The 27,189-nt window shown below is 42.8% G+C and overlaps 1 protein-coding gene and 1 long non-coding RNA gene across 2 annotated transcripts in view; both read right to left on the reverse strand.

The window, feature by feature from the left end:
* Nucleotides 1-636: 636 nt before the first annotated feature.
* Nucleotides 637-22,166, reverse strand: TJAP1 (tight junction associated protein 1). Its single transcript, XM_042466126.1, is given in 9 exon segments — nt 637-3,510; nt 3,512-3,730; nt 3,732-4,028; nt 7,132-7,215; nt 8,503-8,610; nt 11,542-11,608; nt 12,942-13,103; nt 18,429-18,457; nt 20,907-22,166. Coding segments are annotated over 9 exon segments (2,793 nt in total). The 5' UTR covers nt 21,936-22,166; the 3' UTR covers nt 637-2,712.
* Nucleotides 22,167-26,673: 4,507 nt separating this feature from the next.
* LOC121930004 overlaps nt 26,674-27,189 on the reverse strand; it is a 57,106-nt gene continuing 56,590 nt past the window's right edge. The window contains exon 3 of the long non-coding RNA XR_006103796.1: nt 26,674-26,868. This is a non-coding gene — a long non-coding RNA (uncharacterized LOC121930004). The remainder of the gene's footprint in view (nt 26,869-27,189) is intronic.

A 27,189-nucleotide genomic window follows, 5' to 3' on the forward strand; every position in this document is an offset into this window, starting at 1 on the left:
ATTCAGTTTTGCTGTGCTAAAATTAGTTAAGTTTTAGCCAAGTAGCTCATGAGAAGGGCCAAGATTCTACAGGGATAGATTTCAACCAACACTGTGACTGTCTAATACTGACTACACATGAGAGGCCACCAATCAGCCCTGAAGTCTTTGCATCTCCAACAGCTATTGCAAGGAGAAAAGGAAAACACTATAGAGCTGCAACAGGAAGAAATGGAATTTGGATTTTGCAGTATGAAGAGCAAAGGAAGTTCCAAGAAACCAAAGGTAGTAGCAGATGTGGGTGAACAGAGCAATGAACTGCCAGTGACTGCAGAGGTCAGAACTTTTAAGGCAGTGCTTCTCAAGCTAGCTGATGTGGCACACCAGCATTTCCCCCCTAAAGTTCCAGGGATCAGTATTATATTTTCTTTCCATATTATTATATTCCAATAGTTTCCCAGATATTCACTGTGGAAGCAACAACCTGAACCATTCCTTTGAGGAGCATTGCTTTAAGCGGTATACAGTGTTACCCCGGGATACGAATGCGCCGCCTTACGAAATTTCCGGGTTACGAAAAAAATCAATTGAAAAAAACTGTTCCGGGTTACGAAGGTTATTTCGGGTTACGAAAGAAATTTTGGTGCTTTTCGGCGCTTTTTCGCACCAAATCGCGGCTTTTCCCCATTAGCGCCTATGGGTTTTTGGCTTGCGAAAGCTTTTCGGGTTACGAACGCGGCGGCGGAACGAATTAAATTCGTAACCCGGGGTACCACTGTAGTGTCTTGTGGGCTAAAGGGAAAGGGTTCATGTTTAGCACCAGTTTATTCGCATAGCTGAACAAAAAAACACTGAATCACACCCCAACATTGAGATGCAATATCTAGCAGCTTAACAAAAGAAGTGGCCAATTAACAAGTATATAAGAAAGGCCACATCTGTAGTCAGTTATGTTCAAGGCTATGCACAGTAGACCCTGGCTAAAGTGAGAGACAACAGAGGAACTGCACAAGTGCTGTAGGCTGCAGGCAAATGTATGCAACACAGGCTATACTAGCTATCCAATGGATATTGGAAAATTAAGGAAAAGCTGTTGGTCTTGCAGGGCTGTGAGTGGAGTTTACTGACAGCTTTTGGCTGCTTTGCTGGTGTTTCCAAGGGAGAACACTCCCTGTGCTAAGGGGATAGACATTAAAAAGATAAAGTCGCCTGTGGAAGATCACACAGCCCTCATTCAAAGGCATCTGACAATGTAACTGACCCTAGTAGCTTAGACATTTCACTGAATGAACCAAGAGATTAGGGCAGGTGAGCAAATTAAGTTGTGAGAACTTGATCAGTCAGTGAAAAATCCTAATACTGTTGAGTTTTCCCCCTCTCCCTTCGAGCATGTGTGCGTGCGCGCGCGTGCGCGCACACACACACAACACAAACACTGCAAATAAAATAAAAACACAGAAAACACTTTTAAAAGACAAACCAAGGAGGGGAGGAGGGATCTCAAGCCTTGGATAAGGCCTTGGAAAGGCACTAGTATTAATATGGAGACCAACTCAAACAGGGATGTCATTGCCATCAATCACCTCTATAGGAGGGGTGTGTGTGTGTGTCAAACAAGAGCCGGCATCTTATTTTATGATTTTATGACAAAGACAGCCATCAAGAGGCAAGATGACTGCACTGTCTAGGCCTAACCTAGCAAGAACCCTTTCCACAGCCAGTGAAGGAGCCCTGTGAATTCAATAAAGAGCAACACCAACAGCAAAGAATAAAATGAGTCACTTCTTGCAGAGCAGGTATTTTGTGAAGCTTACTGCAAGATTTTTGCTCATTTACAAAAGGAGAGATCACATTTCAAAAAGCCCAGGACCTAAAAGAATATACAAACAGACACAGGCTAATGACACCCAAATAAAATACAGACTATCCAAGTGAGAGCTGACAAGACAGTTATACAGAGACAGACACACAATCCAGTCCACTATGGCAAACAGTCCAATTTTTCTGGGTGACTGGAACCTCTGAATCCCATATTGGAAGATGAAACTTAGTTTTCAGAGTCTGAAGTTCATCTCAACAAGTAGATACCTTGATCACAACTTAGGAGGCAAGGAAACTTACAGATGTGACCTCAGAACACTGTCCAATTTGTTCACATTTATGCATATAAACACAATAGCAGACACACAGAAAAAATGAATGCAGCAAAATAAAAGCAACAAAGCTTTCACAATTAGGGACATCCACCCATGTAATCCTTCATACCTCATTCATGGCCTTCACATGGCAGGTTGATAGAGGGTTCAGATAAGAAAAATAGTGAAAGTATGTTCCTGTTTCTTGGCACAAACTGAAAAAGTAGGAATACAGGCTTGTGTGTCCCAGGGCATAACTCAATCAATAACAGGATGTAGCACTAGCTAGAAGGAATAGGAGTGTGAAGGCAGAACTGAATTTTGAAAGAATGAGAATGAGTGCAAACTGAGCTGTGAAGACACAAGCACATACGTGTGTGCTGGTGTACATCCAAATATTTTTTCAGGTGCTGTAGAAGAGTTATCTCACTCTTCATGTATAGTAAAAATACAATATATAAAAAATGGCCTGGAATTCCTGGCAAGGAGTACCACGGTGGTTGTCCTTTGGATCTCAGGACTAGAGGTGTAGCCCTTGGGAACAACACTAGAGGCTGTACTGCACCAGGGCAGCCTGTGCTATCCTTCCTCCCTACCCTCAATTAAGCAAGTTGCCTTGCTCTTGAGCCTGTGTCAGACTGTCTTTCCGATGGAGGTGATGAACACCCATCCTCTTGGGGCTGCGATGTGGGCGGCCAGAAGGCTTGTTTTTGCTGCCTTCTGTGCTCTGTTCCAAAACTCTGTCTTGGCTGTTTTCCTTATTTCCCTGCAACAACATTCCCTGTTCTTCTGCTGGGCTCCCTGGTGAGTCTACATCTACAAAGTCTTTGTGCTTCCCTGGGGAAGAACTGGCTCGATCTGCCAGTCCCTCACTGCCAGCCTCTTGCAGAAGTTTGCGGGCTTCATCCTGGGAGAAGTCTGTGCCATAGTCAGAAGAGAAGTGGCTCCGGCGGGCCCGGGATTCCGTACTGTCTGTGTCCACACTTGAATCTCTGCTCACAGTCCAACTGCAGCTCTGCACTGACTCTTCGCCATCCGAGTAGGCAGAGGCTGCCCGGCCCAGCTCTTGCATAGAGCTGCTAAAACGCTTCTGGAGTTCCTGGGCAGTGTCACGGCTAAATGACGTGCGATTCACCAACACCCGCTCTGTGGTAGGGGGTGCCTTTTCCACAAACATCCGTTGCCAGTTAGCTAGCAAATCCTCCTCGGAGCTGGCTGAACTGGCAAATGTGCTGGGAACCTGTGGAGGGCTGCTGAAGGGGCTGCTCTGTGAAGAGCCATGGGCTCGACTCACCTTGGGGGATGGCTGGTAAGAGCAACTGGAGGCTGAGCGCTGCCCTTCTGAAGCGGGGCTACTGGGAAGGGTGCGTTGCCTGTCACAGCTCTCATCCTCCCCCCTGAACCAGGCTTAACGAGATCGCCTGGCGTGTGGCGTAAGTACAATTTGGTAGGGGGCTGTTCTTTGGGATCCTTACCTTGTCCTCTGAGAACTCAATCACCTTACGCCCAGGATACATGGGATGGGGAGGAGGTGGAGTGGGATATGGACTCAATTTCTCGAAAGTGGGGACCTCACTCTCCAAACAGACCTGTGACTTGCAACTTCCATTTTGCTGCTGTCTTGCTCCCCCCTGACACTTCATTTCCAGACTGCGCTGAGGTTGGACAAGCATCAGGCAGCGCTCCACTCATATCTACATGCACAAAGACATCCTCAGCCATAGGACAGCTGCCACTACTGGACTTAGCTGAGTTCAGCACCAGTGACTCTGGCTTCTCTAGGACTCTAGCAATGACTGAAGTGGGCACAACATCATTTGGGGCCAAGGTGTGTGGGGCCTCCTGGCCAGGTCCTGAAGACTCCTGAGTGCTATGTAGGTGCTTGTTGACCATGTCCTGAAGTTCATAGGGAAGCTATGGAGAAAAGAGAAAGGAAGTTAAGTGGAAGACAGCAGAACTAACAGGGTGAGACAAATACACAGACCAGTATTTGAATGATGGTGCCAGCCCAACCCGAAACTACTTGTCCCAAGATAGGATATAATTAAGGAATCATTCGAACCACTAGCCACTTACAGAAGTATCCATTTCAGTGTCAGTAATTGAGAAAAAGATTTTTCCCTTTAGATCCAACAAGTTATTTAGAAGAAACAAGATCTGACAAACAACATATTTAGAAGAAACAGAGAAAAGTATATGCACTAACTTGAGAATCTTTGCTAGTGCATATTAGGCAAATACAGTGTTATTGATTGGTGGAAAAATTAGCTGGTGGCTGCACTGGACTGAGTGACCAACCCCCACTACGGGGATCTACTGCACCCAGGAAGCATGTAGTAATTATAGGCCACTGCCCTGGCACCCTGCCCTGGTAGATGAATCAATGGTTCTCCTAGCACATTGACTCCAGAGATAAGACCAGCCTGATAATCTCACTTGTCCAAGATCCCCCCCTATGTCAGTTGCATCAGGAAGGCACAGCTGGAGATAGCACAATAATATTTGCATCAGGACAGTGAAGACCAAAAAGAACTACGTTCCCCTGAACAGCTGCAGGATCTGAATGGGTTCATCCTGTACTAGATCCTAACTAGTATCTCTCCCCCACTGACTGACATTATAAAATGAGCAAACAGAAAGGAAGAGAAAGGTTTTAGAGTGTGTGAACTTCCACATTTACATGCTAAGTTTGAATAAAATATGCATTGTGTTAAGCAGCTCTCAAGTAAATGGATTATGAAATAGTCATTCTTCTGGTAGAATATGCATATGACATTTATTAGAAAGCTCTACCCTAAAATCCAACAGGCTTTAACTGTCAATGCCAATCCCTAAAAGAAATGAACCCCTCAAAATCTTAAGAGTTCACCTCCTTTTGTAGCGCCCCCCCCATCACAACCAGTAATACTTATCAAATATATGTCCCTTGATGCCACCATCTGTGCATAATACAGGTTGAGTCTCCCTTATCTGAAAATCCAAAATCTCAAATTTTTGAGTACCGCCATTTCACAGATCCTTGTGTCTCTCTCCAGCCGTAACTCTGAAACACTTCTGGTCCCAAGCGTTTCCAATAAGGGATACTCAACCTGTATTACAATGGTGAGAATACCACTTTTGGCTGCAGTCAAGTCTTATCAATTTTTCGTACAATACAAATGCGGGGTATAAATACTATAAATAAAATAAACTACAAGGAGATATTCACATAAACAATACTGTTTATTTTGCTTATTGTTTTAAAATTTCTCTCTGGCACTGAACACATTACTCATATTAAAACGTTAAATAGGACAAAGATTTAAAGTGTAGATGAGATTTATGTCTAGGTCTGTCTGGGTGTCTAACAGCCTACTTTTATACCAAAATGAAATTTCATTTTCTTAAGTGTGTAAAGTCATGTCATTCATTGTGTTCTTTTCTTCCACCTGAACTTGACCATTTCAGAAAGCTTTTTTTCCCCATAGGTAGGATATATAGAGTGGACCTCAGAACTGTGAAGTCGAAGGCTTTCCTGGCCAGCATCCATAGTTTTTAATGGGTTTTTCGGGCTATGTGGCATGTTCCAGAAGAGTTTGTTTCTGACATTTTGCCAGCATCTGTGGTTGGCATCTTCAGAGAATGCTAGCATGAAAGTGCGTGGGGTGTGTGCACACACACACACACACACACACACACTGTATGACCCTGGGTTGGGAGGAGTGATTTCCATGTTAATCTGTGTATTGTTCTGTTGTTGAATGGCAAGGTCTCAGACTGGGAGGATATGCAAAGAGGATTTGTGTCTGTTTAATTAGAGATCCGTTGTTTTCTGGGAAAACCACTGACACTGGGTGGTTTTCATTTGCATTTGCTGGGTCTTGATTTTAGTGTTTTTCAGGACTGGGAGCCAAATTTTGCTAACTTTAAGGGTTTCTTCTTTCCTGTTGAAGTTGTTCAGGTGCATATGGATTTCAATGGCTTCCCTCTGCATTCTGACCTGATAATTGTTGGCATGGTCCAGAATTTAAGGGTTTTTCCAGCAGGAAAAGTTAATAGGAAAAGTTATATCCTTTTCTTTTATTAATCTTCCTATCTAGTAATGTATTTTTCAGCATATTAACATAAAGCATCGCTATATATTAATGGTGCACATGTGTAAAAAAAACCCTGCAATTTATAAAAGTATACATAATTGTGCACTAACTGTTAGTATACATCTGATCCCAGTTCAAAGTCTTGGATTGAAAGCTTTTAATGGTTTGTAAATGGCCTACATAAATGACCATCTGTACCCATGTATAGTACAATGTGTGTCAGGGATTTTTTCTCAAGAGTATGCCATTACATTTTGCCAGGTGGGTACAAAAGTGAAGGGGTCCTCTTTGCAGTAACTCTAATAATGTAACTGTCATTCCTACTGACATGCATCTAACCACCTCTGTGCAGATTTTAGGTCAGCAGTAAAACAGTAATAGAAATAAATTGAATTAGTAATTGAACTATGTCTTTCAAGCAGATTTGTGAACTATTTTGTATGCTTCCCCACGTGGCTGTTATGACTTACATCTCGCTGTGATCTTATTTGTATGCTACTTTGCTGAAAAGTGGTTCAGGTATACTACTACTGCTACTACTACTACTAATAATAATAATAAATGGTGCTGTGCTTTGGAAAATGTTTATGAGATCAAAATTAACATACAAAGCAGTTCCAAGATGGGACTGGCCACAGCACTACAGAAAGGTGAGAGATCTGGTATTATTAAATGAAGCCTGGAAATGACCAAAGTGCTACAAATGCTTGTGAGCCATCTAGCCTCTTATTTTTTATCCATATTTGAAATATATAAAAACATAATGTGTTAAAAGTTTCAATTATCATAACTCAGAAAGCTGAGGAGAGTCACACAGAATTCACTGGTTAGCTGGAACAGCAGAAGAATATATATATATTTTTTAATTCTGTAAGCATTTTTCAGACTGCCATATTTAAAAACAAGACCTGTTTACCAATTTCCTCAGAGTTTCTACTCACATCAGCAAATTTGTGGTTTCGAAAATGAGATTTGTTACACTTCAGTAGCTGCACTGCCAAGTTACAGTCCTGCCGATATCTCTCCTGACAAAAAAGAAACAAGATAAGTGGAAAGTCACATATTTGTATCTTGGTGTCTGGGGAAGAAAATGAAAAGGTGCTTAAAGTTGACTGGTCTTTAATGGTATCTCATAATCTGCCACATAAGGCAGGTCATTTTTCTTAGGCTAATGGAAGAACCAGTATTGCACCATCTTTTCAACCTTCTCTGCCAGACCTGTCAAAAGACTTTATTCCCAAACAACACTCCTCCGAATAGAAAAGAAAGCTGCTATTCGAACTCAGAGCAGAGCACATCAGGAAGTTGTCCTATATGGTTTACATACTTGCTGAATTGGATTTTCATAGCTGAGTGAGGATTTGAACCCTGGTCCCCACAGTTGTAATCCAGTGCTCAAACCACTACACCACACTGTCTCACCCTTACTTTTATTCTATACTGTATACAGTATATCACTTTGGATGACAGACGTCTGATTCACTAGTCAACACTATCTGGATTTAAGCAGGATTTAACCCATTTTAGTCAATAAAGTCAAAAATTATTTAAAGCTACATGCTACAGATTAGAAGGATTTAAAACTGGACAATTATGGTAAGAATTCACATCCTACTTGGTTAAGTCAAGCATACTGAGCGGCTTTTAATTTTGTAGAAAACCCACTTCTCTTTGCCTTCTTTTTCATGAATGTCTTCAAATACAACATGGTAAGTTCAATATAGATGCCAAGAATTAAGGGGAGTGATTATTGCATCAAAATGTATGAAGATTTACCAATATTATGATTATAGAGATACTGGTAGGTATAGTTAGTCAGTGGGAGATAAATGAGACCCATAAGGAAATATGGCCTGATAAATCTATAGCATGTCACAGATATATCATTTTGTGAAGTCAAGGAAAAAATAATTATTCTGGTTATAGTAAAACAAAATAAATAGCAAAACACAGAAGTATCAAAAGCATAAGTAAAATACCTGACAGTTGGCAACCCTAAAAGAAAGTTTAATCTAATATGTTGATCAGGCATTCCAAATTATTTTTGAATGCCAAGATTTCTTGCAAAGGTTCAGATCATTATTCTGCCTAGTTCTAAATCAGATTTAGGCTGAATTATAAGGTGTAAATCTTCTCTTAGGACTTCCATTTCCTTGATCCTCAGTGAAGCTGAAACACTCAATTTTTCACATAGTTGCCACAGCAATTAACGATACTCATATCCATATTTAGAAAGGATGCAGTCCTTTCATTCTTGCTCACACTCTCATCTATTTGCACTGGATGCATGGTTCAAGGAAATGATTACTTACATTAAGCTCTTCCAGTTTATTTATGGTTGTTTTAGCGTCCAAAAGCTTATTTGTGAGCTCCACAATCTCCCAGTCAAGGGTTTTCCGATCCATTTCAGCTTTCTTAATCTGGAGTACAGAAATATACAGGGGATAATACCCGCCATGAAAGATCAGACTGAACTTGCTTCTGCTCTACTATTTCAAACAAAATTCACACCCCACCCAACTCCAGAAAATTTTCAACACCCTTTTCCCCTCCACTTTAGCAGGGGAGAGAGTGAAAGCTCAAACAATACATGGAATTCAAGTCATTCTGCATTCATTTGCTTGAAAGACATAACTTACATGTTTTCTAAGCATGAAAGCAATCTGCACTTGGACTTCCCTTGATGCAGCTGCTTCTCATACCTATCTGGCAAGCAGACCATGAGCATTCTCCCTTAAACAATCAGGGTTTGGATATGACAGCAAGGAAACACATGGTGAAGAGCCTGAGAAATGCTCTCTAGTGGTGTTAAGATGTCTTTAAACATACATCTAACACATATTTCACTCAGGTAGCATGGAAAAACACAGTTTACAGGTACAGAACTTTGTCATCCAAGAAACATCTGGTTATTCCCATTTAGTTATATCATCTTCTGCCCAAAGCTGCTTTTCTTTAGTCTAGTAGTTATTAACAACTTAGCCTACAAATGATTAAAGCAAGCATATACTGCTTGTTTTAATGGAGTTTAGAGGTTTGGTATTGAATTTTGGTAATTTGCCACTGAATTTCAGATATATGGGGAATGCCCAGACTCTCTGAAATTGCTTATCCCTTCTCTGACCTTTCTAACCTTTTTTCTTCTTCCCTGGAACAACTTGACATCTCATTTTTTAAAATCCATTTTCACCCATCTTTATCAGGAAAGGGGCAGCCCAGGACAGTCTCAGGGGAGGGTTGGAGACTACAAATATGCTTGGGGGGGGTTGTCACTGTACCCACCACTAAATTCTACAAATGAAGCAAATATGCTTTTGCTCTGCATAATTTATTCTGCTTCTCTCAGTAACAAGGGGGGGGGGGGAGAGAACTCTGTCTATTGGAGGTTTTGCTCTGAAATTCCACTTTACATTTTCCTCTTAATTGCAAACCTATCTTCCTCTCATATGGTCCAATTGTATGCATGTCTAACCTGAAACTGGCATCAGTGTGTTCAGTGGGGCTTGTTCCCAAATAACAGCAAACAGGATTTCAGCATTTATGTACTAAGTATGTAAATTGCGCTTGCACAACTCAACCAGAGTTGTAAAATTCACATAACCCTCCCAAAGATATACATTATGATATTCATGCATTACAAAATGTAACATTTTACAGAAAGAGAACTGAGGACACCTTGCTCCACAAGTCAGGGTTCGACTCTTCTACCTTTTCCCATTGAGATTACCGCACTACACTCTTATAGTGCTGCTATTCCACTTTTACTGCTCTGGCTGCCTCCTGTTGAATTCCGAAGCTTGTAGTTCAATGAGGCCTAAGAGCTCTCTGGCTGAGAATTCTAAATGCCCCTCCCTCAACTGCAAACCCCAGGATACAACAGGAGGCAGTCAAAGCAATTATAGTGGAATAGCAGCGCTATAAAAGTGTAGCGCGATAATCTACCATGCCTACCCTGCTTTGGTGTTGATATAAATGACACTGATACCATTATTCCCAACACTTTCCTCTACAACAAATTTTAATTAGGTTTGCCAGAGATGAACCTTAAACTGCCTACCACCACCACCCTTTCTACGAGAAGAGTGAAGGACTGTGCCAGAGGAAAAATGAATGGGCTCAATAGAATGCAGATACTCTGCTAAAATGATCAAGAATGGGTGTTGGATTTGTACTGGAATGAAGAGTCCCGAATGCACACCTCTTAGGCCTTGTTAGTTTGGTCCCTGTGGCTCTTCCTATGAGCTCCAGTTAAGGATAATTTATTCATCTTAGATTTTTTCCTGCTCCTCTGAAATCTTTAAGAGAAAGGGGTTAGGGGAAGTTGTACCAGGCATGTACTGAGGTTGGTACTAGCAGGGGTTACAGGAGCTCATGCAACAGCTCAAATAGAAATAGGCTGTCTCTTTTTAAAACATGTAACTTCTATATACTTTGTAACCCCAAAAGATCCCAAGTGATAAGAGGTGTCTAGCATGCAAATGGCCAACACAGCAATTATTAGAACTACATTCATGGGGCTACCAGAGAGAATAGCAGAATGGTAACAAGAAGATCCTATGTTCCTCTTCTGCCAAAAGATGCTAGTTTCTCCTAACAGAGTACACTTCTTTGCTGCACCATAGTAAGATGGAACAATATATTCTGGATAGATGTGTGGACCAGAATAGGCCACAATTCCAAGGTTAATAATTTTAATCAAACCCAAGTTTCTGGCTGATTCAGCTTCTGGGACCTCATCAAGGAAAGTGCAAGTGGACTGGGGTAATGCATGACCAACATGAAACTGGATAGGCTGAGACATGTGAAGAGGAGAAAAGAAAAACACACAAACGAAAAGACGCAACTGCAAAAATCCAGCTTTGACTGAGAGAGGCCTGAGAGGTGAGCACACCCAGTGTGCGCCAGCGGCAGCATAGGAAGAAAAAAGAGAGACAGAGAGAGAGAGACAGAGAGAGAGGAGAGAAAAGAAACAGCAATGAGTGTTATGAATGCACACAATACACAAATGCTGGCTTCAATCTGATAGCCCACAACCCATGATGAACTTCCCTGCCCAGATCCTGTGGAAAGCAAACATATCACACTTCCAGCACTTTTAAAAAGCTGATGCAAGGCAAAGCTACACACAGCTACGTTGCAGAAAAATCCTAACTCTTTCACCATAATGCAAAAGCTATGAAAGGCACTCCCACCTGCTCTTCTTGGCAACTCTCTTCTAGAGTTGTTGTATCCTAAATCTGACCCACTACATCCTGGTGTAAACACATAACAATCTGATTGCCTAGGCATCCACTTTTTAGCTAGGTTTGGCCCACCCACTCCTTCCATAACAGTTCTAGCAGATCAGTTACCAGGGCATGCAGCTTCTCTTCCAAATCCTGATTGGTTCTTTGTGAGGCTGTATAACTGTTCTGCAACCTAAAGACAGAAATAAGAGTGACCAGATTACTGAGCAGTCAAAATTATAAAAGAAACTGTTCTACACAGCTCCAGGGTACTGTTTGCCACAAATCTGTTGTGTGACACAAGTTACAGGTATTTGACATATCTCTTAGTAAGCCCAAGAAGTTTAAATAGAATGAGAGTAAAGTAGTATGAAATGAGATCCAGAAGATAGGAAAAATCTGGATGCAAGCTACAGGAAAAGAGATTCCACCTCAGCATTAGGAGGAACTTCCTGACAGTAAGGGCTGTTTGACAGTGGAACACACTCCCTCAGAGAGTGGTGGAGCTTCCCTCCTTGGAAGTCTTTAAACAGAAGCTAGATGGCCATCTGCCAGATATGCTTTGATTGAGAGTTCCTGCATGGAAGGGGGTTGGACTGGATGGCCGTTGTGGTCTCTTCCAACTCTATGATTCTTTGATCAGCATAGGGACAGCAGAGTTTAAAGAAGACAGGATTCAGAGAACTGCAGCGCTGTGTAAATTTACAGCGCTTTATAAATAAAGGTTAATAATAATAATAATAATAATAATAATAATAATAATAATAATAATAATAGAGTCCCAAATTTGTCTTGGGAAGGAAAAGTTGGTCAATGAGAGTGAATCCTACCCCGCCATTTTCTTCATCCCCTTCCTTCCCAGCCTCTGAAATGCTTAAAAATAATTAATCCATTTATCTTGGCAATAACCTTACCACCACTGTCTTAGTTTCTAAGATGAGGATCTATGACCTATCCACCTCAAGAAATAAGGAAGGGAACTTAGTGCTTCTCTGGGTGGAGCAAATGTGCAGGGAGGTTCCAATATTTTGTGTTCTCAATTTTTTAAAAAAAATATCCTAATGATATTTCTGTTGTCCTGGCTTTCTCCTTTTTTCCCACCCTTGAGTTTCTTTTTATTTCTAAAATGTATGGAACAGTATGTACTCCTCTCTTATCTTCCTTTCTTTTTAAAAGCCTTTTTCGATTGTGTGATGTAGTATACTTATAACAATGTTTAACCTTAACAGTTCTGCCTAATATTAAGCCAGTCACAGCACGATAAATGCGGAAGGTAATATTCTGTCCCTGTAAGACTTCCCCAAAATTAAAACCCATTTACACACATAAAAAATTCTCAGGCCAGGATGATGAATAAGATTTGTATTTAAGGCTCCTCCAACAACCCTGGAAGTGGTGCCAGGTACAGGAGGTATATGTAAGATTCTTCAAAGGGAGAAGGCATTCTTCTGTCCAACTAGGTTATTTTACTGTATATCACTCTCAAAATCCCTCAGGCTGTTTTGATATTCTTAAAGTTGACATACCTACGGAATTTGTCCTTGAATTTCTCTAGTTCCTCACGATTCTGTCCCAATTCCATCTCTAGATAGTCTTGTCCAGACTCTAACTCCCTCTCCATTGCCTCCATTTTGTTGGTGACATACGCCAGGCGGCGATGCAGCTCCTCATTTTCATGTTGCAACAACCTAAGGTATACAGAGCAGTAACCTATTTTTAATTGAATTTCAAGAGCTGTAATCAACATACATACACAGAGGTATATCACTTTTGGACCCTGAATAACTGTGGAAAGATCCATCCAGAAAACAGTTCACCTTCAATACCTGCTCAGTTCAAACTGCAAAGCGGCAAAGGTGAAAGGCCTTTTGGAGAAAGTGGCTAGTTATCCATAAATTTATTGATTCCTTCACAGGTTTCCTGCCCTCCCCGGGAAACATCACAAGGCATGTAAAAGTTACATTTTTATGATTTATACTTTTATAAATGCATGTCTATGTAATGGAACTGAGGCCCAAGCTGAAATTTCCAAAAGATGATTCTTATTTGCAAGCTACCTTTCACAACAGAATCACATTTATAAAGTGGAAGACAAAGGACTTTCAAACTAACTGGCAAGTCAGGGTAGTGTTCAGAAACCTTACTTTCTGATCTACAATTTCTTGAAGTGTCCAACCAGCATGGCTATTGATGGATTCCAGAAGTTGTGGTCCAACAGTAATTTTTTAAAAGCTCTAGTCAAAGGTGGAGAAAATAAGAGTCGGTTTTGCCCCCTCCAGACCTTGGCAGGCTGCACCCACATTCTCACTTATTTCCCCCCACCCCCACATACAGCTTGAGAGAAATATTCAAATCACTTATTCTGAAAATAATTTTTGCCCATACTCTATGTCATGCCGTCAAAGATATACATCCTACTAAAAATAGATATATATCCTACTCTAGGAAAGTTACCACTAAGCCTGGAGTCATGAACTCAGTTCTCATGGGCTCCTGCATAGCCCCACATTTCTCCCTTGATAACCACTGAGCCAAATTTGTACATTTTTTCCAGACAGCTGGTATTACTTCTAGGTGATGCCCTGGATTTCAGCCATGATCTTCACCTGCTCACTTTGTCTCTGGCCTCAATTAGGCCAGTAGGTTCTCAGGAAATGAAGATCAGTGGAAATTTCATTGTGGAGAACGCCCAGCTAACAGAAAGAAAAGGAACCTTTTTGTCTGGTAAGATCTGGGGTGAGGATAGGAAGACCAGCAGAGACAGACCTAAGTGGCTGGGGAAGGCAGTGTATATGTCTGGGTATGACTATGAATGTTTAGGATTTTTCTAGAATTTTGGGGAAAGTGTCCTCAAATTGTAAGATTTGTTGCATGCTTGAAATGTGGATTTATATTTTAATAATAATAAAATAATAAAATCTTTATTTTTATCCCGCCCTTCCAGAAAGATCAGGGCGGCTTACAAAAGTGCAATGAGTGCACACAAATACAAGTTAAAAAACACAAAACACCAATACATCAGTACAACAATAAAACTAAAAGCAGCAATAAAAGCCCCATCGCCCGTCCTCATGGCCACGGAAGAGGAGGGGAGGCCCACAGGATCTTAATCGGGGAATGCCTGCTTAAATAGGAAGGTCTTGAGATCCTTCCTAAATTGGGCCAGGGTGGTAGATGAGCGGAGCTCGGTGGGCAGCGTATTCCAAAGGGCTGGGGCAGCTATAGAAAAGGCCCTTCTAGAAGTAGAAGCTAGCCTGGCCCCAGGCACCTTCAGCAATTGCTGCCCAGACGTTCTGAGGGTGCGAGGCGGATTGTACGGGGAGAGGCGGTCCTTTAGGTATCCTGGGCCCAAGCCATTTAGGGCTTTATAGGTAATAACCAACGCCTTATATTGAGCTCGGAAGCGAACGGGCAGCCAGTGAAGGTCTTTAAGTACAGGTGTTATATGGCTGGTCCTGGATACACCAGTGACCAGCCGGGCTGCCATATTCTGTACCATTTGAAACTTCCGAGTTTGGTATAAGGGTTGCCCCATGTAGAGTACATTGCAGAAGTCCAATCTCGAAGTTACCAGAGCATGTACCACAGTTTCTAGGTCCCTCCGGTCCAGATATGGGCGCAGCTGGCGAATCAGCCGAAGCTGGTAACAAGTGCTCTTGACCGTCGCATTCACCTGAGCAGTCAGATGAAGCGACGAATCAAGAAGCACTCCCAGACTGCGCACGGAGTCCTTCACAGGGAGCGTGACCCCGTTCAGGACAGGTGGAACCACCGCCATTCCTGGACCGGGGGAACCTATCACTAGTACCTCCGTTTTCTCTGGATTCAGTTTGAGTCGGTTTTTCCTCATCCAGTCCATTACTGACTCCAGACAGGCCACGAGAGGAGAGACGCCATCCCCGGTCACTGCATCAGTCGGAGACATAGAGAAAATAATCTGGGTGTCATCAGCGTACTGATAACCCCGCGCCCCATGTCTCCGGATGATCTCTCCCAGCGGTTTCATGTAAATGTTAAATAGCATGGGAGACAGAATGGCTCCTTGAGGGACCCCGGTTTTAAGGGCCCGCTCGCTGGAGCACACGTCTCCCAGCTGCACCATCTGGGACCTCCCAGAGAGGTAGGATCGGAACCACTGGAGCGCAGTGCCCCCGATTCCCACCTCAGCCAGGCGTCCCAGAAGGATACCATGGTCTATGGTATCGAAAGCCGCTGAGATGTCCAAGAGCACCAACAGGGACACGCTTCCCCGGTCAGCGCTCAGACGGAGATCATCGACCAAGGCGACCATGGCCGTCTCAACCCCGTGACCCGCCCGGAAGCCAGTTTGAAATGGATCCAGATAATCCGTTTCATCCAAGACCGTCTGAAGCTGGAGCGCAACCGCCCTCTCGATCACCTTCCCCAAAAATGGTAGCAGCGAAACAGGCCGATAATTGTTATGTACCAGGGGGTCAAGGGAGGGCTTTTTTAGGATCGGTCTTACGATGGCCAATTTAAGATCCGATGGAAATCGCCCATCCCTGAGAGAGGTGTTGATAATCCGGCGTAACAAAGTAGTTACCACCGGTCCCCCCTGGGCCGCTAACCATGAGGGGCAGGGATCAAGAGAGCAGGTTGTTTTCCGAACACTTCCGAGGATCTTGTCCACATCCTCGGTACTCACCAACTCAAACTGATCCAGTGTAACATAGTCCACGGAGGCTCTGGACACTTCTACCTCAGGCTCTGCCATAATGTCGGCGTTCAGACCTTCGCTTATACGAGAAGTTTTATCCACGAAAAAGTTGTTAAACAAGTCACAGCAGGCCTTAGAAGGTTCAAGGATCTGGTTCAGGGCGGGAGGGAGCTGAGTTAGCTCCCTGACCACCCTGAACAACTCTGCCGGACGCGATTCAGCGGACGCAATACGAGCACCATAGAACGAATTCTTTGTTGCTCGTATTGCCTCTCCGTAGTCCTTTAACAATCGGTCTAGGAGAGTCTTGTCGTCTAAGCAAAGGTGTTTCCGCCAACGGTACTCTAGCCGTCGCAGAACCCGCTTCCTTGCCCGGAGATCTTCCGTATACCAGGGCTTACGATTGGAAGCAGGCCTGAGAGGGCGCTTGGGAGCGATTCTGTATATAGCCCCCGAAAGACCGGTATTCCAGATACCGGTAAGGGCATCAACAGAGTCGCCGTCATTTCCAACCGTGAGCCCCTCTAGGGCTTCCTGGAACCTCTCAGGTTCCATCAGCCTTCGAGGGTGGACCATCCTAACTGGTCCACCACCCCCAGGGGGGATCTGGGTAGAAGCCTTGATTTTCGCCTCTACCAGGAAATGATCCGTCCATGACAGGGGGGAAATATTAACTATTTCCGCCCACGGATTTTCCGCGTCCGAACAGAAGACCAAATCGAGAGTATTACCCGCACAATGCGTGGGACCCTGTATCAGCTGGGACAGGCCCATGGCCGCCATGGTCTCCATGAATTCCCGAGCCGCACCGGATGGAACATAGCTGGCCGTGAGGGAGATATTGAAGTCGCCCAGGACAAGAAGCCTGGGCGTCTCCAGCATCAGCTCAGCAACCAGCTGTGTCAGCTCGTTAAGGGAGTCCGCTAATGCACGGGGTGGCCGATACACCAGCAGAATCCCTAGACATTACACATGGTTTGTATTAATGTTGTAAAATTGGATTTCTCTTCTGTGAATGGATGTTTTGACGGCCCTATCCACTATAGCAGCTATTTCTACATGATTACCATTTTATGATGGCATCCATGACACTATCTCAATTTTAGAATGTGCTCACAAGCACAGTTCAGACTAAGCTAGATTCTGCCAATCCCTTCAAATTCTCAGAAAGAATGGCCTGCTAGCCACAAGGAAAGGGAAGCTGAGATCTTTTGACAGGCATGAAATAGGATGTAATCTTATGGTCAGGAACACTAAACAAAAAGAGACTAGATATGGGGTGAAGAGGTCTCTGGGGGTCTCATGCCTTCAGATTGTGAGTTGCAAACCCCTGTGAGTGCTGGCATGAGTACATAAGAAGATCTGCTTTGGATATTTGGAAATTCCACAACTGGTCATACTGCTTTGAGAGCAAAGACAGGAAGCTTTATTCTCAGCAGCTGAACAGTCATCCATGCCAGCACCTTCTTTTCAGTTTACATTATGTAGATTAAACATAGCAGCCAGATGCAGTTATACAGCTCAGGTATCCTCCATTGGAAGTCGAAACTCACTCAATAATTTATGTGCTGCCTTGAAAGTCAACAAGAGTGAACAGAAGAGAATTTATTAACATTAGTCCTTCTCCACCATGGGTTCAGTACAAGCAAAGTAGAACAGGCTCAGTTTCCAGGCCATTAAGTAGAAATATATAAGGCAAACACAAACAGCTGCAGAAGCATTACATGGCAGGTTTATGTTGTTCTATCCACACATTTGCATGTACAGTATACATAAATTCTATCAAATATCCATCAACTTTACTTGGCTTCTTTATTGACTTGAAAATAGTACTTCCTGTAAATATATTACCAACTCACTGAGAGTATGCAAAGCATATTCTACTACAAAAAGCAAATTGTACATTATGACACAAAAGTAATAGTGCTTAAAACATGTTTTCAAGATTCAATACATACAGTGTTGCAAATGGTGCTTCTACTTCCTTCCAGACATACAGAATAACATTACAGAAAATATAATGTTGAAGGTTTTACTTAATGCTACTACAGGGACTTCATGCTGTAGCGTAATGGGACTCTGCCCCCTTATTGCAGGAGTCTGTGCCTGGACACAATATTAGTTCTCTAACAGCTGTTTCTGCTAGGGTGCCATCTGGTACGTAAGAATAAACTGAGCTAAAGTTATTTCTTCAAGTTTTCTTGACAGGTGTAGAGCCTAATGGAGATGCATTCTATTGCCGCTACAATAGCAGAGAATGAATGCAAATGTAAAAACCTGAAAAACTGACAATCTGCAAAATAAAACAAGATCAAAAAACAACTAGGATACTTACTTCATTCTTTCTGCATCTGTCAATGGCTCCTATATAAAAAAAGGAAGCAGAAGTTAAGAACATCTACAAAAATGTGACCATTTCCAGAGTGGCAAAATTCAATATTTAACCAGGGAAAAATAACCACAATGTCCTCTTTTTTCCTGCAAAGAGCTCTGATGACACAACATTTCTCAGAGACTGTCTACATTAGAAGAGAATGATAGCTTTAGAAGGTACGGTTAAGAAGCGAAATTCTGCTCTGAATCCATTACAAAATGGATTTAGTTACCTGCATTACAGTGTATATTACGCAAACATCACCAAAGACTTGCTTTATGATAAATATGATTCTTTACTAAAAATGCTGGCAGAGATCCTGCTGGCCACTTGTTTGTTCTCTTTTGTATTCCATGATCACCCATTTAATGTTCAATGTGCCACTATATTGTTTGACAAGCCAGCAGATGCTATAAACCCCTCTATTTTGCTCTGGTAAATCAGTGAATCATCTGAGTCACACTGTTATCAATGACCTTACCCCTTCTCATTGTTCAGGAAAGCAATTCTAGTAATGCAGTAATATTTATACTATTTACTGTAATTCTTGGAAAGAGGTCAATACAGCACACACAGTCTCCTTCTCCAGATTTTATCCTTCAAACAATCCTTTGAGGTAGGTTGGGACAACAGTGGTAGTGCTCCAAAATCACCTTGTGAGCTTCATAGTTTAGTAGGAATTTGCCCTCAGGTCTTCTGTTCTAGTCAGGCACAACACTATATTGGCTTTATATTTCTATACAATGCTTTTTATGTTATTTTATTATTTTCTTTTAATCCCATCTTCCTCCCATGATAGGAGATGCTACCTCACAGTGCTGGCTCCAGGTTTATGGGGAGCACTGGGAAAGAAATGCATGGTTGCCAACTGCTGCTGTGCCTCGCTATTGCATAGACTTATTTGTTAGACAGAAGGTTGGTTAGCAAGAAGCTCCTCCTCCTTACTTCCACCACTGTGCACTTGCTCTCTCCTGGGTCAAAGGGAAAGGAGACATGAAAAGCTGTCAGAAAGAGGACAAGCTGCCTGCAAGAAGGGCAGCAGTCCATGGGAGGGAGTTCTACCATTGGACTCAGCCATGCTAATACATGACAGTGACACTATTGCACCGCCACGTACAAAACTGAGGGGACTAGCAGAATGGTTCCCAAATTGTAGTCCTCCGGATGTTTTGGACTTCAGCTCACCAAATTCCTGACTGTTGACTAAACTGGCTGGGGCTTCCGGAAGCTGAAGTTCAAAACACCTAGAGGACCCAAATTATAGAATTACTGTTGGCAGATCCATCTTTGGGAACAAGTTGTAGCTCCCCAGTTCCTTCTAATGTCTGTTATTAGAAATAAAAATGCTAGTCAAAGAAACGATACTATTCTTTTAGAGCACCTTTAACATCAGAATCCTTTTCCTTAATGACTAAAGGACAACTAACTCCTAGCTTTTCTTAAGGACTACAACTCAACAAAGGGTGTCTATTGCATTTACTTGGCTGTCTACTCAAATGGGTAAGCTACAGTAGATATGTAAGGCTGCCTCCTTCTTGTACACAGATAGGAAGCAGCAAAGGTACAAGTTCTCATAAGGAACAAAGGCTGTTATTACAGAGACTAGTATAAAAAAAGAGAGAGCATTTACTGTTCTGTTCACCCTTCTGAACACTGCTATTCCAACTGGACCACAGTGCTTTGAGGGAAAAGGTGGGAGGAGAACATCTTGAAGACAAACAAACCCAGAGCAGCCTAGATGCTAGAAAGAAGCTACACAAACCGATAGGTTCCTTGGAATGTGTGATATATGAAAAATTGAGCACACTGTCTTAATTTCCTATTGAATGAACACCACCTTATACAAAAAAAAAAGTGAGGATTAGCCTCACTATAGATCAGTGATGGTGAAACTTTTAGAGACTGAGTGCCCAAACTGAAAGGTGTTCTGGCAGCGGGTGTTACCTGGTGCCAGAGGCAGAACTTCCAGAAAAATGGGACTTCAGGGGGATGGGACTTCTGCCCTCTAGGGGGTGGAGCTTCCACCTTCTTGGGCAGGATTTCCCCACAGACAACTAAAGGCCTGGGAGGGCAGGGGGGAAGAAGAGCACATGCCTGTTCCACTTCTTCCCCCCCTCGCCCTCCCAGACTCCAGAGAGGCAGCTGAAGGCCCAGGAGGACAGAGGGAAGAGGAGGAACAGGCACACACCTGTTCTTCCTCTTCCCCCGCCCTCCTATCTCTTCGCATGGCCTCCAAAATGGCTTCATGTGCCAGAGAGGATACACATGCCATAGGTTCGCCACCACAGCTATAGATTAATGCCTCAGAGAGAAGTAAAATCCCTTCAGCAGTTCACCAGACTGGGGAATCTGCCACCCCAGTGCTCACAGCTATAATATATACAATAGGAGTTTAAATACAAATATTTGTTCCTCAGTCCTTCCTCACTAAACACCTACCTTGTTTAGTGCTAAGCTGAAAGAAGGGGAGGTTCTAGGTGAGCCATTGCCCTCCTGGTTCCAGTGAGAGCGAGGGGAGAAGGGCCCTTTCTCCAAGCAGCTTGACTCCAGCACTGGCTTCTGGGTGTGTTTGAAAGCCAGGGGTGGCACCCACATATGCTGCAATGGGTGCTCTCTCTCGTCTTGCCCTTTGCCTCTCCCTCCCTCCTGATCAGGCATTTTCCATGAAGGCAGATGCTGCTGCTCGGAAGCCACCTTTGTCAAGCCCAGCTCTGCCAGGTGCTGCAGCTGATACTGACACATATCCACCACCCGCTTCTCCATGGAGAGGAATTTTTCCTTGCTGTCCTTCCTCACCAGGATAGGCTTTCTCCTTAGCTTTGTAGCCCTTTCCATCTTCTCTGGCAGTTTCCTACAGCAGGATACCATTTCAAAACCCTCACGCTTCCGTTCTGATTTTCTCCTAGTTGGGCGAGGGCTCTTCTCAGCCGCTCGCTTACTGCTTCCAGGCTGGCTTTCTTTCTGACATTCTGGTGTGGAACATCTGGGGGAGTCCTGGATTCCTTCTCCATTTCTGCCCTCACCCAAGGAATGCAAGTGTACAGGGCTCAGCACCCTGTGAGTGATCTCATCCAGGAATTTGGAGAACTGGAGCTTCTCCTCCGTCATCTTCTCTTTGCGCCTGAGGGATTCAGAAGAGCTCATGCTGTTGTGTTCAGATGTATGCCTGCCATTTCTGTTGAGACACAGCTGAGGGTCACTATACTTGCGAGAGCGGCAACCACGAGCTAGGGTTTCCATTGAATGGGATTTACGCAGGCCTTCAGGCTGTACTGCAAGCATCTCTGTCTGCTTCAAGATACCTTTGAGAGGCAGGTGAGTAGATGGGACATGATACTTCCTAGGTGCTAAGACTTCAGCAGGTTCTTTGAACATAAGTGACCGCTCTAGGCTTCTGCTTTTGAATGAGCAGGTTGGCCGCCGGCCTTCGTCTCCAGAAACCACTACTGTTTCCACACTCCGGCTCATGAATTTACTGAGCCGGCCACGACTAGGATGCCGACAGTGCTTCACACTTCGCTTCCCTATTTTCCTGCTGTGTAATAACACAGGTGATAGTGTCCTGCTCTTCAGGTTCAATTCTGCTCGACACCCTGCTATCTCCTTGTCACTGCTGGATTCCAGAGACCAGGAAGAAAAATTTACGTTGCAAACCTCATACCCATCCACCTGCTGTTTAAGCTGGCCTGCCTTGGTGTAACTAAACCCTTTCTGCTGATGCAGTGGGGCCAGGCCCTTAGATGCCCTGGTTTCAGTTACCTGACTCTGTTCTGCCAAAGTCACACCATCTTGGTCATCACGCAGGATGGGTAGCTCATGGTGAATTTCACGGTGTTGTGGAGGAGCTTTGCGGTAGGGTTTCTTGGAAGGTACCACACTCGTCATCGTCCCTTTCACTTTACTTTCACAACAGGTTACCTGCAACAGCAGAAATTGCAGAGAACAGACAGTCACAGGTTCCCCATTCAGTCTAGAGATGTTTCCACAAGGTGATCAGGTACCCTGTATCCCAGAACAGTCAATTATTCAGAGAGCAGAGGTAGGAGACAGGCTTTGGAATAACAGCTGAAGGAAAAAGGAGGAGCAGAGGAAAAAGCACAGCTGTGTCATCCCAGCCAGAAAGACCAGAGAACTGGCTCATCCTCTTTTTTTCTGTTGTGTGCGCATCTGCGTGCACACACACACTAACATACAGCATGCGTCCAGATTATATATAGCAAATGAGAACAGGCCTCAGAGCAGCATATTGATTGGACTCTTTAGGAAAGGCTGTTTCCGATATGGAAACTGAAAACCTTATAGGCAGTAGTGACAGGCCAGGCAGGAGCTATTGATCTCATGCTGTCACTGCCAAGAGGGAGTACATGGGCAGGAACTGCAGATATTAAACACACACAGGAAGAGTTGTGAGCTTGTACTAGTTAAAGCCAAATTACTCCCAAGTGTAGCAGAAACAGAAACAGCAGAGGGAGGCACTTTTGCTGCTATTCTTTCTCAGCAGACAAGGGCAAAGCTGGAGACACTCCTAGAATTGAAGATACTTCTAAAATCTGCTGAGGTATATTGCTGGATCAGGTTTGTTTATTTATACATTTAAACATGTAGAAAGCCCTCCCGCCCCCGCCCCCAGTTATCAAGGCAGTAAAAATACAACATGACAGAGTTTAGGAACAGAAGATTACAGTGGTGCCTCGGGTTACGAAAATAATTCGTTCTGCGGCACCGTTCGTAACCCGAAAAGCCTTCGTAAGCCGAAAACCCATAGGCGCTAATGGGGAAAAAAGCCGCGGCTCTGCCGCGGCTCCATTTAAAACAGCGCCGGAGTTTTTTCGTAACCCGAAAAAACTTTCGTAACCCGAAACAATAAATCCCTATGGGATTTATTCGTATCCTGAAAAATTCGTAACCTGGGTATTTCGTATCCCGAGGTACCACTGTATATTCCATTTTTTTAAAAACCATCACTCAGAACTTCAGATACCTGTATCAATTTCCAAGATTATATATGCCAAAAACAGAATGTAGATTATAAAAAATATGGGCGAGAAGGCTGGCCAGAACAGATGTGATGTTCATAAAGATACAAATAGGTTTCCACCTTCTTCCAGGTAGACAGAACAATAAGTGAACAGTTACTAATGCCTGCAAAAGATATCCTAACCAGCATACCATCTTTACTAAGGACTGAAGCAACATGCAGGCATCTGACTAATATCTCCAATTGTTTTTTCCCCTCCTGTTTGGTTTATAACATATTGCCTGATGAAGAAGCCCATGGAACTTCAAAAGCTTGCAACAAGTATATTATACATTTCAGTTGGCCAATAAAAGTACCACTGATGGATTTTAATGGTAGTACAGTAAGTGAAAAGAATGTTGACTCCTGTCTAGGGAGTTAGTACATGGGATAAAACCCAATTGTGATAGTTTGCTCTTTCTGCCAATGCAAGAATGGCAGGAAAAGGCAGTACTCAAGCTACTACTAGCTAAGACTATGAACATGTCAGTAATCATAAGACAAGGAATGTTCACTCCAGAAATTGGAGAGGCTCCATGCAAACTTGGCCATGAAAGCCTCCCTTGTACACTATGCAAGGCAGCAGAAATCAAGCTCTCCAGCAGTCCTTTAAGTCATGAGTGGAGAAAGTGTGTCCCATAGTCCACACATGCTTTCCAGAGCTCCTTGTCCCTCATCCAACCTTTTCCTCAAAAAAAGCTTTTCCCTGAAAAATGGGGGAAGCAATTTTACTGTGCTTTGCATCTTCTCAGACTGTTCAGGGCCAAAAAGAAGCCTGTGTTTAACAAGGGAAAAAGCTGTAAGCTGGTTTCCAAGTTACTTCCTCATTATAAAAAGGTCTCTTCTGCACCGAAAATAGCCCAGCGACCCACAAAACGTACCTAAGTTGCTTCCCACCCTCACCCCCCCAGTGGCTTTTGAATTCTATTTTTTTTTTAAAAAAAAAAATCCAAGATGGGAGTACAGCAGGGAGTGAGTGGGGCTGATGCAAAGTGTTCTGGTGGCTGGAGGTGTGTGTAACCCTCTAGCATCCTGCAGGAGTACAATGTTGTTGTACAGAGTACAATGCTGTTCAGGGCAGCGTTCCCAGGCATTGCATAATTGTCACTTGCTATTTGTTGTTCTTTTGTTGCCTGTTTTATTGAATCATTTCCTGTATTGCTATGTATTTTATATGTATTATTCTACTAGAGAGGCCCCTTCCCCACCACCACTCCCTTTGTGTCGTGTCTTTTTAGACTGTAAGCCTGAGGGCAGGGAACCGTCCAATTAAAAAGATTGTATGTACAGCGCTGTGTAAATTTACAGCGCTTTATCTATAAAGGATAATAATAATAATAATAATAATAATAATAATAATAATAATAATAATAATAATAAGGAGGCTCCCAACCAATAATAGTTTCCTATCTCTGCTGGCCCCTGAAAAGTTCACAAGCTATGTTACCTACAAACAACATATGCTGTAGCCAAAAGAATAGAGGGGACATTGTCTTGTGCAGTTTCACTAAGTAGACAGCACCTGTGATGCCTGCCATTCTCTTCTATAGAATGCATATGGAGCTACCTTCTGCTCGAATTTGCACAATTCTTGACTTCGGTTCCTAAGCATTACAGTAGAATTAATGTTGATCACACTTAATAATACCTGGTATTAACATACATACCTAATGAAAACTGCACAATAAGGGCTAAAGAGAAATGAAAAGGTGTGCTCATAACAAAAATAAGTCAGGACTGAACAGGCTGAGAAGTTATTCTAAAAGAGTATTAAGAAACAGCGGAAGATACAGATAGGGCCAGAACATGACACTCCAGAGAACACTTTGCTAAATGGATCTGTACCATTATTTTAAGAAAGTTGTTTCCTGTCTTCTTTCTCCTATATAAGGATTGATTTTCCTTGAGTCAAAATGCAGTAAATGAACTACTATTCATGATGGGTTTCCGAGCCTTCAAGATTCAGCCTTTGTATTAATTATAGCTGACCAAGAGATAAATGAGGATAATGGAAGGCATGCAGATTCTCTGAAATATTTCATATTGTGAAACACCTGGATTTTCATAAAATAAATAGCATGGGGTGAAGAAGCCACAGTGCCTTTGTACTTAAACTGTCTGGTACTGTGTATTGCTACAATTGTTCCCTACAGTATCCCACTGCACAAATCAATACATGTCTAAAGTACTAGAGCTCAAAACCAGACATTTACAACACCAAACACTTTGCTACCGCAGTGTCATCCAGGAACAGCAAGCAAAGTTGAACTCACCAACAGCTTCTGTGAAACATTTAGTAGCCTAATGATTAATAAGAATTCTAGAAGAATCAATGTGATTTTTGCTACCGCTTCCTCTGAAAAATCCTTCTCTTTTCAAGATAGGAAACAAAAATTAAGGAATTATAGTAAATTGCAGCAAAAATACAAACCAGCAAGTATGCAAAAAGCAAGTAAGAAATAGCTACAAAATTAATATTTTGTAATGTATGTTTGCAAAATTAAAAAAATAAAAATAAAAAAAATGTTTGTATATTCTTCTCTAAGTTGGCAAGGACAGCTATTCAGAGACCACACTAAAGTACTGACATAATTTTAAGAAAATCTTGCTCCCCAACTAACACTTCCAACTACAGTTGCCCCTTGAAACTCGTGGGGGATCCCTTTCAGTTCCCCTCATGGGTTCCAAATCTCTCGCATATTCAAGACCCATAGGCTTGAATGGGGTGCACAGTTGTGGGGGGGGGGGGGGGGGGCACGCCACAAGTGCACGCCCCATCAAGATTAATGGCAGCCACCCCTCCGTGGATTTCTACGTCCGCAGATTTCTACGTCCGCATACTTGGAGGGGCGACTGTATTGAGAGGGACAAAGTTCCAACTCCAGTACAAATGATCAGATAACAGGGAATGCAAAAACCCTATAACTAAGAGCCTTTATCAGTCAAAGGAGATAATACAGAATGAGACAGACAGACAATCTGACCTGATATAAGGCAGCTTCATCAATTGCTTTCTTCATAGTGACTAGGTCTTGCTGTCTGATCCAGGGTCAATGTGTGGAGAGGTGCAGTAATCATTCTCTACTGGACTTTTATAGGAACTATAACAGAGGTACTAAAGTACTTACCAGCTTGGTTTGCTGTTTGAAACCACATAAAGGCAGTATTCAGTCCACTGACCTTGAAAAGTGAAGAAAAGAAAGACTACTTAGCATGGAGACCATTGCCATCCCTTCTTTTCCAGCTGAAAGAACATTCATGACACTGTAGGCTCCAGGACACTGCTGATCTATAGCACTTTCTCCATGACTAGCAATACTTCATGTCCCAAATGGATTCTTCAGTTTTCAAACATTCCCCAAAATACAAAGTTCCAGTTAGATCCTGGAAGGACAGGACATTTGTTTTGTTTCTGAAATAATAGCACAGATTCTCAAGTAGAAAATAACCCTAAAATTCAGATTGTTCAGACTATTTTTGTGACACTCTGAATATGGTAAGACTGGTAAGTGTGGTTTTCAAAAACTTGCATACTGGAGTAACAGCAAAATAAAAAATCTGGTATTTTGAGAGGCCCACCATAATGACTAGGCTATTGAATGCTAAACATATTATACACAGATTCAAGGTAGTAATTTTAAAGTTTGCCATTATGTCACTAAGTAGTCTTGTACATGATAGCCTGGCAACATTCTCTCCTTAAAA

Source organism: Sceloporus undulatus, chromosome 1 (assembly GCF_019175285.1).
Source record: "Sceloporus undulatus isolate JIND9_A2432 ecotype Alabama chromosome 1, SceUnd_v1.1, whole genome shotgun sequence".
NCBI classification, from domain to species: Eukaryota; Metazoa; Chordata; class Lepidosauria; order Squamata; family Phrynosomatidae; genus Sceloporus; species Sceloporus undulatus.